Source organism: Anopheles maculipalpis, chromosome 3RL, assembly GCF_943734695.1.
Source record: "Anopheles maculipalpis chromosome 3RL, idAnoMacuDA_375_x, whole genome shotgun sequence".
In the NCBI taxonomy this organism is placed as follows: domain Eukaryota; kingdom Metazoa; phylum Arthropoda; class Insecta; order Diptera; family Culicidae; genus Anopheles; species Anopheles maculipalpis.
The window spans coordinates 26,165,261-26,179,324 of NC_064872.1; the positions used below are offsets into that span (position 1 = coordinate 26,165,261).

Genomic DNA, 14,064 nt, shown 5'->3' on the forward strand with positions numbered 1-14,064 from the left:
CCCTCCCCCCGGGATCGGTAGATTGGGTGAACGATTTTATAAATAATCACGATCGTTAACGGCGAGAAATGCGCCGTTGCGTTGCGCGCGTTGCATTATTCATCGGTTTGTTTGTTTTTATGTTTTATGCTTGTTTTGCTTTTTTGTTTTTGAGTGGATTTTTCATAATTTTCACAACAGATAATTTTAATCTTCGCCTTCAAGGCAAAAGCAGGTAATGGATATTGTTTTCATTGCTGGTTGCATACAAAAAAGCAATGAGTGCAAAAGGTATCGCAAGATACCTGTGCTAAAAGATGGCCCAGAAAGGGTGATTTTATGAAAAATAAAAACAGTCTCTTAAGCAGATAAAATTAAAAAAAAGTACAATAATTAAAAACTTGTTGTTTATATCCTTTTCTTTGCAAGCAAACAAGTGAATGTAAAATGATTTAAGAAAAATAAAGGCTGATTGCTTTATGTCAGTTCGCGCCCCGTTCGAAAGTGAGGTAAAGATCGTTATCATTCATTCGAATGAATTCCGAAATCTGGGTCTTGTGAGGATAGGATTTTTTTTTCTTTTTACTTCCCCCAACTCTTCCATCATCCTGTTGGAGGGTAAGAAAGAAGCGCCTTCAGTGAAATGCGTAACGAGAGCAATTGAAAGATCGTTGGAATTGGAAAACTAAACCTCGGAAATCGGAACGCGGCCGCGATCGACCGGATGTTGATGTGGTTTGTTCTATGTTGCGCGTTGGATTTTTTCCTCTCCCTTTAATCCGTTAACACCATATGGGTTTTCCCCCCGTGTTGGACGTGCTTGTGTTTATGCGTGTGCGTGATCAGTCGGCATTTTTTTGTTGTTGTTGTTGTTCCAGCAACCGGATCATTTTACACAACGATGATCGATGATTGACAGAGCCGAAGACAAGGTGGGCTCTTCAGCGTTTGAGTGACAAGTGTATATCGTGCTGTTAGTGTGTTCACTACATGTGAAAAGTGCCGGTTACGACGGTGCTTTTAAGCATAAGCATAAGTTCTCCTCTGTGCGCGACAAAAAGGAAGGTAAAAATTGAAAATAGAAATTAAATCTCAAGCACAAGTAAAAGAAAAGAGGCAAGAAGTAGTTTGCCCGAGTGCGTGTGTGTGTGTATATCGGTTCTTAGTGCGGCTCTTTGTGTGCGCGAGCGTGTTTCTAGTGTGTAATCTGAGCTGAGGTTAATCATGAAATCATCCATGGCCATTACGAAAAGTGCGGCATTCCGTTTCATGCTGCTTTTGCATTTATTTTTGAAAGTGAAAATGTGTGTCGGCTTCGTCGATGCGCTGGCCACCGGTGACAGTGACATTAATTACGAGGACAGTGACGAGTGGTTGCGAGACGTTAGCGGTGGCCGATTGGCCGGGTGGGTAAAGCCGTGGCCCGTTTCAACCACCACCAGCCGGCCGGTGCCGAGCAGCTTAATGCGGTGGGAGGAGCCGACCGGTGGCCATGCCGGCCGGTACCGTATGCATCACGTACGGCACGAGCAACACTACCTGAAACATCGGCCAATCAAACCGGTGCCAAATGCTGGCGAAGCGACGATGGTGGCCCTAGACCCGGACCTGGCACATACCGTGACCGGGTCGGAACAGCAGGAGCAAAAATCGCGTCATCACAACAACCATCACACCAACCATCACAGTCATCATCACAATCCGCATCATCATCAGCATCATCATGTGCAGCATCTCGACAAACAGGACCGGAAATCAGGTGCATCGGATGCTTCGGATGAGAAAGTCAGCTTGATGGAGCTAACCCGGCAAGATGCGGTACACCGTACGGCTTCACATCCCTTCGAGCGGAGGACGCTGTACGAGAAAAAAAATTTCAACGATGTGTGGGATAGTTTGAGGTAGGTAATAGAAGAGAATTGACCTTGAAATATATTGGTAGCTCTTAAGCAATGTGAAAGTTTAGCCTACTTCAGATTGATTGATGAATTCAAACGATATTTGAGAGAAACAAAAATTGACGAGCTCCGCTTGATAGGCTGAACGCAAAAGTTCATGAGGTTTCCAACACCTGCCAACGTTTCTTAAGAAATTGCATAAAACAGCAGTAAACAGTGCAATCACGACCATTCTGGGTGACAGTCCTGTGCTCGTGAGGTACCACCGTCGCGTTCCTAGATGCGTCAAAACCACGTATCAAATCTCATCAAGTTGAGGAAAGAAAAGGAGGAAGCAGAAGAGTTGTCAGAGGGTACAGAAGAGGACAGAATCCGAACCGCTCACGATGACGGATGATTCCACGCCATCTTACCTCCTCAATCAGTGTGGACGGCCTAAAAGGACTTTCTGAGTTGGGTTGTCCGGTGCCATGCGTATAATATGGCCAGCCCATCGGAGCCTGGCGAGCCTAATTCGCTGCACGACTGTGAGGTCGTCATAAAGATTGTATAACTCTTCGTTGTAGCGGCTCCTCCATTGTCCTTCCACACATACGGTGCCAACAATCCTTCTGAGCATCTTCTTCTCGAACACGGCATGTCTCAGAGGCGTATGTGAGTACTGGGACTATGAAGCTACGATACAGTCCCAGCTTCGACCATCTCGACAGGTTTTTTGAGGAGAGATGTTTCCTCAGCTGGCTGTAGAATGACCGGCTGGCCGTCAGCATCCTAGCGCACTACTCTGTCTGTATGCTGTTTTCGGTGCTGACTTTTGACCCGAGATAGGTGAAGTTTTGGACGATTTCAAAATTGCGATCACCTATCAGTACATCACCCCCACGTAGTTCCGGATTTCTTAGTAGGGCTGCTGATGGTGCCACCATCAATTTGGTCTTTGTCTCGTTAATCTGCAAACCGAGGTTTTCTGCCGCCTGCTCGATCCTTTGGTAGGCCTCTGCTACCTGGGAAAGCTGCAGACCAATGATGTCTATATCATCAGCGTATGTCAGGATCTGAGTTGACTTATAGAAGATGGTTCTCGAAGTCTCCACCTCCTAGTCACGGATGGCCTTCTCTAGCGCCAAGTTGAATAGGAGACAGGCGAGCAAAGGATACTGAGTGTTTTCTATCCATCTTCACCTGGCATGTGAAATTTGAGAGCACAACCTTTGTAAACGTAGAGGATTTAAAAGGACTTTACGTACTCGATTGTCTGGTACAATTCTCATGACATGACCAGCCCAGCAGTGCTTAGGGATTCTAGTACGTTGCACATTTTAGAGGATGTAAATCCTTACGAGGTTACAAATCCTTTAGAGAATCTTCATCTGGAACAGATTTAAGAGGTTTTCGATCGTTTCCTTTAGAATCTAAGTCTCAGAGTTGAGTACCGATATTGCAAATAATTAAAAAGATCCGTCATTGTAACCCTAAGCACAGCTAAGAAACTGCTATGGCTTCCAGAGAGCAGAATTAATCATTTCCAGCTATTAATAAGCTCATTACTAACTCCAATCCATCAGTTTCTGATCAGCTAGATAATACAGATGGTATTCTTATTAAGTTCAATCGATCAGCGAATCGTTGTTACCCTCTTAACTAGTCTGTCTTGGAAGATCTTGACCAATCAGTTCTATAATCTGCAATCTGCACTATCAATCAATAATTATAGCGTTCATAGTGAAAAGCACTATTTACTCAATGATTACTAGTTACCAAAGGTAAACATCGAGCGACAAGGCAAATGTCGTTTAGTTGCGAATAAGGCAATCAACTTTTGCTCATGATTAACCTGCAGCCACTACCATCAGTCCGAAAATCATTGGAAATTTTTAATAACAAAATAAAGCATACAAGATGTCTTGCGATCGTCGTATTAGATTCATTCTACAGAAATTATTCACCCATCGGCATAGATCGACCTTAAAGGTGCCGATCCGTGATAGAAAGATTCCGCGCGCTCGCACACACACACACACACGCACACAAACCAGAGATGACCTTCTTTTACTCTGGTGGCGAGACCCGCTGATAAGAGCTCCATTGAAGGGAGCGAAATTCAGCACTGTTTTGTATGAAAAAGGGGACTTTCAAAGAGAACCCTGACCAGACACGCCGGTTCCATGAATCACTTACATCCATTGCGATGTTGTTGCCAGTGCGTTCCAGCGCCATGACTCGGCTTAAGGGTGCGAATATGTGTGTTATTTTCCCGCGGGTGATGATAACTCATGCGCAGCGCTGAAGATGTGTGTGGAGGTAAATTGAGTCATCAAGGGAGTTTAAAAAGATCGATCGCGACTAGCGATCGCAGTTGACAGCTGAATGGGGAATGGTTTTTTTTTTTTGTATCTTTCTTCACAGGCAATTGTGCGTGCGCGTGCACGATGAAGGGTGGACAGCAGTTCTCTCCCTATCTTAATGGAGCGCAAGAAAGCCACATAAGTCACCTTCACACGATCTCGAACGCAAAAGGATCGATCGTCAGCCACCTAAAACAGGGACTTTCCCCCCTTTAGCTTCCCTGTTTCGTATGCAAGGCACCGTGTAAGGTGGCCGTGTGCAAATCACGCTTCACGATCGCGTTTCGCTTGCATAAGGAATGAGGCTTCGAATGGTTGGACCTTCTTCGCTTTAGCCCACAGTTCCTGCCGCCTGTTTGATCTGCGGCAGTTCATTTTTGTCCTTTTTGTGTGTGTTTGCTTTGTTTCGTCGTTTCGTGCCGCGAAACCAATCGTTTCGGGACGATTGTGTCTTGGGGATGCTTCAAAACGCATGGCGATGCGCGTTATGATGGCATACAATTAGCAATTTTGCATGCATAATTTTCGTTAAATATTGACCCAACCGTCCGCCGCTGTGAAACGCGCTCGGAACCAGAAGCAATCGAATGGCGTACAGTGCGGCGGCTACGAATATGGTTAATATTTTTTTACGATCAGCATCGACCGGTGAGATGCATCCCTGCTGAGAGTGGCCCCGGTCCGGTCCACAGATCTCAATCGGTGGAAGCAGCAAAAATGTTTGAAATCGTCCCGCGTGTCTTGTGGTGGCAGCTGTGCAAAGAAAGTGTCATCATTAAAGTCAGCAAACCGTGTGACGGGAACGCAACGCTAAGCTGCTGCTGTGACGCATGGGGCTGCGGTGGTTCGATCTGCAAACCATTGTGAAATTGTTCGCTGTGTACGAATGTGTGAAGGGCGCAACCCATGCAAACTACACCACCTTTGTGCACGTGAAAATGCGTAAGGGAATGCAATTTGTTGAAGCAAATTTGTTTTTTTTTCTTAAGTAATTCCTCAGCGTTTTTGTTTCGGGTGGCATGCAAGCTCACCCACGGTACGATACACTCGATTAACTAAAATCTCATTTTGCACATTATTAACCCAGGCTCAGAGAGATGGCTTTTAAAACCCCGCTTGAAAAGATGTGAGATGGTCATGCAGACAAGTTACTTTTTCGCACGCAAAAAAAAAAGCGAACCGTTACGGATGGCGACCACAGCACCGCAACAACACACGAGAAATAGAGTTATGTGTCTCGGGTGTAATTGTAAGATCACGAATGAATGGATGGGTCAGCAGTTAGGAGGGAAATGATAGAAAACGGCAATGCACAACCCCGGTACCGGTTTGTTTGGTGGTTAGTGAAAGGAAAAGCCCATCAGTAAATCATATTAGCAGAGTAATTAGCGACGGCAAATGCTGCCCTTGCGGACAAAACGCCCTAAAGTGAGAGGGCTAAAGGGGGTATAACCCGTTCCGGGGCAGCAGCTATCGGGATCGTTAAGATACCTTTACACAGAGCGAAAAATACGTGCGTTTGATGTGGTTCAAAATTTCCGTTTCAAACAGGAGCACAAATTTCAACCGAGCATACCCGGGACAAGGCAAGAAAAAACAAAGGGAATTGGCCTGGAAAAATTTGTACAAAATCAGTTCAAGAAGAGTTGAGAAAAAATATAAAAATGAACACAAATTCCGGTTTAAAAAATGAATCTTTTAAATGTATAATCATTCTGCTGTAATTTACTACACTTTAAGAGTAAACGTTAAAAATCTAAATCATAAACAACGTGTTTATGGACATTTAAACTTAGTTCTTGTTTTTCTTGTTGCTCTCGGAATATAAGAACACAATTTTTTCCTAATTAAACTGATTCCAAATGCATACCATTTCTTGCACTTTTAAGGGGCTACTCAGTAGAAGTTCTGTCGGCTGATTATGGATTTCATCTGTCAATATGAACTTTTGACAGAAAAATGTCTTTCGCACGTATGATAACACAATTGTCATGTTTCGTATTCCAGTTTCAAAATTTTAACAGAAAAATAAATTGTCGTGGTTATGCGTGCTCAAAAAATCACAAAACACAAATTACATGCTTTCTATTGCTATTTGCCATCAATCTGGAACAAAAACAACGCCTCGTATTGCATTTGACAGATATTTGCCACCCTAAACCGAATTAAAATTGTCCATACTGAATTCCGATTTTCATACCGGCATCCCTCTGTCAAACCCGTTTTGAAGGATTGATGGCGAAACCAATGACAGCATTTTCCATCGTGGGATAAGGGCTTTAAGGGTAAACAAAATACAGTCTGGAAGTTCTTCGGGAAGAAGTACAGTCGGGAAGTAAACAGGGCTAAACTGATTCTTTTGCGAGCAAAACTTTCAAAACATATTTCCCTCGACTCAGTCCTATTTCATCAACTTACTCCAAAATGAAATTCTTATTTATTTGAGTTCAAATATCAACGCAATTTTACTCGATGGTTTTAACAATAATAACGTCAACGATTTACTCGTTTTACAATAAAATTAAATAATTCCATTAGTAAGTAGTCAAACTTTCACAGTTCAGATTTGAATTTGAGTATTTTTGCACCTGAAATTGGCGTAGATTTAGAGGCGACAGCGACGTCACACGACAGGACTGAGGTTCTAGTCCAATTGAAAGCATTTCCTCGCAGTGAGTGATGACTATCCAAACTTCCTTTTGGCTTAACGTCCTTCTAAATCACGCCGGTCATCGAATGGTTTACTAGACTTGCCGATAACCACGTAGTTGGATAGTCAGTCCTCACTGGGTAGGGACGATCCGGATGGGACAACCACGTGGCTTAAAAAATGTCATAAGCCATCACATGGCCAAGCAAAACCGCTAAGCCAAGTAGAGAAGATGATGATGAAACCCAAAATGCAGTCATTTTATTTTGTAAATTCCACTAATGGGACGTCAGACAAACAGTCACAATTTTTTTTACTTTTAATACATTAATAATAGATAATTTAGCTAGAAGATAACTTTACATACACTAGGGACTAATTTTGTCAACTAGTTCGAATAGACAAACCAGGCAGAAAAAAATCATTAAAATCATCAAACACGTCTCGCCTCATGTAAACGATCCTTCGTCTTCTCCTTTGGTTTTACAGCCTCGGAAGATCTGGTCAGCCATTACCGGTTTTATTAATAGTTAGATAATCGGTCCTGCGCTCGGTGACACGGTGCAGTTGGGATTCGATCTCTGGTACTCCCTCTGACGCCCTAAATCATCCTTAAAAGATCTGAAAACGTATCTAACAAGGCAAAATCAAACAATACAAGAACAAAATCAATCGCAATAGAAAGAATAGAATAAAGAATCAGCAATACGTCCAGGACGTTCCATCGAAATAAAACAAAAAGATGATAAAGAATCAAAAGTAAACAAACGATCAATTCTGCTAGATAACCTGTGGACTCGTGGCGTGGAATAATTTACCAACCAGCGATTGTGGCGCACAAAAACGAAACTCTTCCGTTGGCTCATGAATAAATGCTCGGTTACATTACCAGCTGACGTTTCTCTTCACTTCCTACGGCAAAGAAAGGGCTACAGAAATACATATTCTAAGTAGCTATCGAAGTCAGAGGAAGCTCAAACTCATCTACAATGAGCACACTTTTTGCACTCTGTAGCAAACCTTTTTTTTCCCCGTGACCCGACCAGTGCAACATATTGCTGCTAAACTGCGACGCGCACAGAAAGTTGCCCCATGCGCTCCCTTGTGCTGGCCGTCAAGCTGGTTTAAACGGTAGACAAGCGTTGCAGACGGCGACGGGTTGATATGATCCGGTCCGCGAAGCAAGACCCAAGCGCGAACAGGTGCATTTGTCGGCTGTCGGAACCAGCTTGTAAGACAAATTTGACTATCGCAAAATGTTTCAATCGCGCGCACGGATTGAGCAATTCACATTCCGTTGTAAATAAATTACAGAATAAACAAAAATTGTGTGACGTAAGTTTAGCGAAGCAAAATTGGAAAGGACTAAATCGGGTGCGGCTGTAGCTCGATAGAGCTTGATTTAACCTTTGCCGGGTTGGTGATGGAGATCAAGTACAAAACCAAAAACAAACGATTGCATGAACCTGTGATGCACTGTTCCAATTGAGATATTAATCAATCCATCGTTCTCGCATTTTTATCTGATTGCCCTTTTTTTTATATTGTTGGATTGCGCAAATTGGCGCGCGGTGTGGGCGATCGGTTGATGAGTTTATGAGTTCGTTGGATCATTCCATCGCACCATCGAAAGCACGCCAATTGTACGCCTGACGCAGCAGCTCATTAATCACGGTCCGAAAAACAAAACAAAAAAAAAAGCGGGAAGAAAAAGGAATTATCTCGCCGTGCATTTTGCAAACTCATGCCCTATTACCCATTTTCCTTTAAATGCATTCTTATTTTTAAAATACTTTTATACTCTTCACTTTGAAACAAGCAAAAAAAGAACCGTGGCGATCAATACTCCTTTTTCGGGGATGCTGTTGAAAGCTTATCATGCGATCGATCGAGAGAAAAATGACTCATCGCGATGCGTTGCCGCTGGGAAGAGTATAAAAGAGGTCAATGATTTCGGGCATGGGTTTTTTTTTTTGGTGTGGTTTTGTTCCTTTCGTTTAAATCCAATTATAATTTGTAGGATTACTTTTTTTTCTTAGGATATTATTCGTGCCACAAGAAGGAGTCAAAAAGAGCCAAAGATCCTCCTAACAAAACATCCCGATAAATGGTCGGTGTTAATAGTTTTGGCAGGGATATACAACCCTTAAGTCATACGGCTTATTAAGCAGATTAATATGCACCACCCTTCGGTGGTTACCTCTGATGTCATCGCTGCGTCCTTAGAAATTGGGTTAAATTGTTGTCATCTGCCAAAACCGCTTACGTACTAGCGAACAGTGACATTAGTAGAGGAAACCACCAAACTGAATCTTCAAGAACCACCAAACACACCAATGTCTAAGGATGAATATCTAGCGCTGAGTGGAGAGGTTAGTTATATTTAGACATTACATCCTACATGACATGAGCTAATCCGAATGGCATTATAGAAATTTATGAAACCGTTTTTGTGCCGTTCGTTTGGTCCGTCTTGGGAAGCTTGATGATCCCACGGTAACGATCAATTAATTTCATTTTAGTGTCAGATGAGTTGTTGGGTCCGTGTTTTTTCGCTTGATCTCGGACACGCCGTTGTCTTAGTTATTGAAGGGGGGTTAGTAGAAGCGAAAAATTGAATTGAACAGAGCTGAATCGAACCGAAAACCAAAAAAAAAAAAAAAGACACACTCTGAGAGGGTGAAATTAACACACCACTCTCACTCATGTTAGCCATCAGGCGCGTGTGATTTAATGCGCCACTTGAACCACGGTTCATCGACGGCGATAATTCGTGATGAGACACATTTTTGCCTTCCTCCTGGGCATGCGTACCCATGATGAAGGCAATTAATTTGAATTAAGCCGCAACAAACGGTCGGTTCGGTGGAGCCAGATAGCAAAGGAAAAAAATTGGACACTTTGTTCTCTTTTCTGTCATCCCAATTGCAACTTCTGAAGCGATCGGAATGCTACGGGAGTGGAGAAAAACGCCATTGCAGATTCAAAGGCTTTTTAAAGCACATGCCACACATGGGACCCAACACCCAGTCAAGTGCATTCCGGGCACTCTGGAATGTTGAGTAAATGATACAAAATCGGAGAATTAAAAAAAAATGCATTTCCATCCAACGTGTGTGCTAATAAGGTTCTGCCGAGAGAGAGGCGCTAGTCGGAGAAAATAAACTAACCTAAAATGCTACTCTTCACCAACCTCACACATGAGGCCCTCTGTTGGAATGAAGGCATAATATGAGTACGGCAAAGCAATGTTAGTAAATTGGATTAATTATCTGCTCTTATCTACTGCCGCTGCACTGCTATCTGCACTAACAGTAGGACAGTGTTGGGGGGGGAGATGACATAGCAAAGAAAAAGTTTCCAAACTGGTGCACTTTTTTCTACGCCATTCACATTGTTTGTGCTGTACAAAAAAAGTTTCACCATCCCATCCTGCTGGACGACCCGAGGCAAACGAACACGAAACGCATCGCGACATTCCGGAACGCTTCAGTGCGCTATGTATCCCTGTGTGTGTGTTCGTGGGGAAGTCTGGTAATTAATATTAATAGCCCTGGTTTAATGTGTGCCTTTTTACATGATCCCTGGTTAGGGTTTCTGGTTTTCCACACCGTGGATCGTTTAGGGTTTAGGTTGGGCGCTTACCGGCGGTTTTTACCGTATGTCCGCGTCAAAAGCACCCCACACCAGGTTGATGTAAACAGGAGCTGGACAGGATCGGTGGTGGGCAACTAGTAGTGCCCAGTGTAGAGAGCTGATGATCGATAGTAAAGGGGATGCACGAGTTTTTATTTTATTAGACAACTCGTTTGAGGAAGTCATATTAAAACATGAAAAGCAACAGAAAACCCTTTGTTGTGGTTGGAAAATTATGCAAATAATGTTGATAATTTTTTGACAAAAGCTCTCTAATTTTATCAGTGCCATCAGCTGCTCGCTCTCAGCTTATTGTCGATTTTAGAGCATGAACATCTTGTTTTTTTCAATTAAGTTATCTCATTTGATCTAGGATCTTCTTCAAAGTTTGAAGTCATTCTCTTATATGTGCTTGACAGAAAAACAAGTCTACCAGATCTTTAGGGATTTAAAAAAATATTGGGTGAACCAATACCAAACACCCTGGAAAAATTAGGGATTTAGGATGATGAACTTCTTCTTGGAGGAACTTTTAGGTTACGCCGGCTATCAAATGGCTTAGTAAACTTGGTCATATACCATGTAGTTTGATAGTTAACCCTCACTTTGGGGGAACTGTCCAGATGCTACTTGAACCCTAGTCCTGCAGTCTGAAAACCATTCGGCAGCTTCGCTACTCGCAGCTGGAACTACATAGAATCTTTTGAATCCCAATAATGACGAAACTCATACGTACAGAATGACAATTCAGTCTGTTAGTAAAGTCATTTTGGGACGTCCACATGGACAGATTAGTAAAAGCTACGATGGACTAATGGTTTTTTATGCGTCCGCCATTTTTGGGTGTCTATCAAATAAATAAATGAGCTATTTTATTGACAGAAGACGGGCCCAGGCTATGGGCGATATTGAGCATACCTTCCTAAAATCGTGAAGCGGTTTTAATGCCTGATAAGTAAGTAGTATACCTTCCTACCTTACAGTAATGACATTTAAAAAATACTCTGCAGAAATTGTCAATGCAGACATCTTCAAGCTCCGTCTCTAGGACTCTAGCCTGCAGTTAGAATAACTAAAAAAGTAGTCTATTTCTATCACTCTTGAATGCCACGCATAATGATCCACCTTTTAATTTATCATATTTTGTGTTGTGGTAGAGCAGTAATGGTCTTTCGGATGACAGACCCGGTATAAAATTTCTTCCGCACGTAGAACATACTAGAGTTCCTCGTGTAAAATAAGAGTCAAATAAACCACTGACATCAACCTGAAGTTAAATACACAAGGTATGCGTGTACTTAGCTGATCGGATGCTCCAGATCGCTCGTTTTCTTATCTCGTATTTCAGAACATGCTTTGAAAGAAAGTAGTACACACGATAACTACTGGGCCTCGTTAAATAGCTGTTTATCCATTGTTTGTTTCATCTTTAACTTAAAAAAAAAACTACGTACTAAAGTTGCTGACCACTGAAGCATATATTCCCTCGATGGTCAGCTTCAAATGACACACAAAGCCGACCGTTCTTGGAGCGATATTCCACATCCCCATGAGATGCAACGATCACCATCACGCACCACCATCATCCGCAGCGTAAAACAAACACACACACCGTGACTAATGTGCTTAAAATTAGTTTATTGCTTTATTAAAAACTTAGGCCTCGCCCTTTCATCCCTCCCCAAGTTAAGAGCAAGGGCAACGGCTTCAGAACTCAGATTGAGATTAATCGCAGCGAATCTTTCTTGCGGACGGCCGCATGTCTTATCTCTGTTTGCTCCAGATAAAGACACGCCCGAACGGAAGCTTCGAAGGAGAGAGGGATGAAATACACACAGATTCGCTACAGATAAGGCACGGCAAGTGTTTAATGGGAGCCTTATCCAACATCCAGAGCTTGAAGTTTTAAAAGTCAGTTACGTCCGGTGTGCATGTGTGTGTGTGCGTGCTAGATATCTTTGGGGTTGATCTTGTGTGATGCAAATTTTGCACGCACTTTCCGTTTCCAGCGGCAAATCTGGTCAATTTGTCGGATGCAACATGGAAGGATAGTGATCGACAACTCTCCCGAAGGGTGATTCCCGTTCTTTTTTTTTTTTTCTTTGCAAAACACCATTAAATCACATTTACATTCTCCGATCCGTGTATCGCATGGCTTCCATTAAGTGCGTGAGATTTAAGCATGAAATTGGCAGGTTTAACTTTGTCCCACCGTTGAACGAAACCAGCGTGTCCTAAGATTAACGCGTTTCGTGTGCTTATCGAATCCAGGTGAATAAATAAGTCACCGTAGGGCACAGGAACCGTTGGTGGTGACCATTAATGCGACTGATCGGCATGACCTGATTTTAATGAAAGTTTTGCAATATCCCTAGCTCCGCCGCAGGGAAAATACCGCCCAAATCCATGATCCCGTCTTCAAGTGTCCTGTCGCAGTGGTGGTAGTGATGGTCTTTGGAGAATGGACTCCGCCCAATCATCCAAACATCGAACGCGACTTGACTTTAATCGCATTTTTGCGTGCTTAATTTTTGCTGTGGAAGCATGAACCGTTGCGCCTAAATGTAGGCCAGAACCTCATTTCATCTGGTGATTGATTAGTGTTGAGCGCTCAATAATAGGATTCGAGGGTGGAATAATTTTCGGAACTGCCAGATTTATGGCGGCAACACACACACACACACACACAAACACAATCATAGTTCCATATTCATAAAATCTATTTTTTGGTTCCCGCCATTCGCATACAGAGCGATAAATGGCTCATCCCATTAATGTTTTTCGCGCGCATGTCGTTCGTGTCTTTTTTTTCTGTTGAGACTTTTGTTTTACTCCGTGATGGTGGTGCTGGATAAAAATTTCCATACATTAGAATACCGTTTCCCTTGCGTTTGCAAAAAAAAAAAAAAACTCTAGTAATACACCAGTGCAGAAAAAAAAAGACAAATGGCAAACCGCTAGCAAGGGACAGGAGTTCGGATATTAATGGTCTTTCCCGAGTTCTGTGCGACGTTCGTTTGCAAGCAAACTATGAATTGAGAGAGTGCTGAAGAATAAAGAAATAAAACCTCCAAAAAACACAGCACCATCTGCATTGTGGAATGGATTATCTGTCCGCTATTATGGATCGCGCTAGATGCCGCGGAACACCACATAAAAAAGGAAAATGGGAGATCGAATTCACGACCAAGAATTGAAGTGATTCGCTTTTGTTTGTCCTTTGTCCTTGTACCAGATAGAGGAAAAAAGGGAGTGCGTGGAATCGGAATAAATTCAAACCACAGACCAAGGAGTCCAATGGTGGAAAAGCAAGCACGGATTGACTGCGCTTTAATGCTAGCTGCCAGCCGGCTGCCAGTTATCGGGGACCACCACCAGTAAACCGGAGAATCGTTTATCGGGTTTTTTTTTCTTCTCGGAGATCCACATTCTTGTTCTAGTCCAGTTTTTTTTGCTACATCGAAAACATCTTCCGTTCGACGTCGGTTCGACGATGCGTCACGTCGCGCCGTTTGTCTCGGTGCTGGGGTAATTTGATATTTAAAGATAAGTTCTC

The 14,064-nt window shown here is 42.8% G+C and overlaps 1 protein-coding gene across 1 annotated transcript in view; it reads left to right on the plus strand.

Moving 5' to 3' along the window:
* Window positions 1-1,185: 1,185 nt before the first annotated feature.
* The window catches only part of LOC126565832 (uncharacterized), a 52,983-nt gene continuing 40,104 nt past the window's right edge, over window positions 1,186-14,064 (plus strand). Inside the window, exon 1 of the mRNA XM_050223042.1 lies at window positions 1,186-1,880. Coding sequence (XP_050078999.1) covers window positions 1,204-1,880 — 677 coding nt within the window. The 5' untranslated portion in view covers window positions 1,186-1,203. The remainder of the gene's footprint in view (window positions 1,881-14,064) is intronic.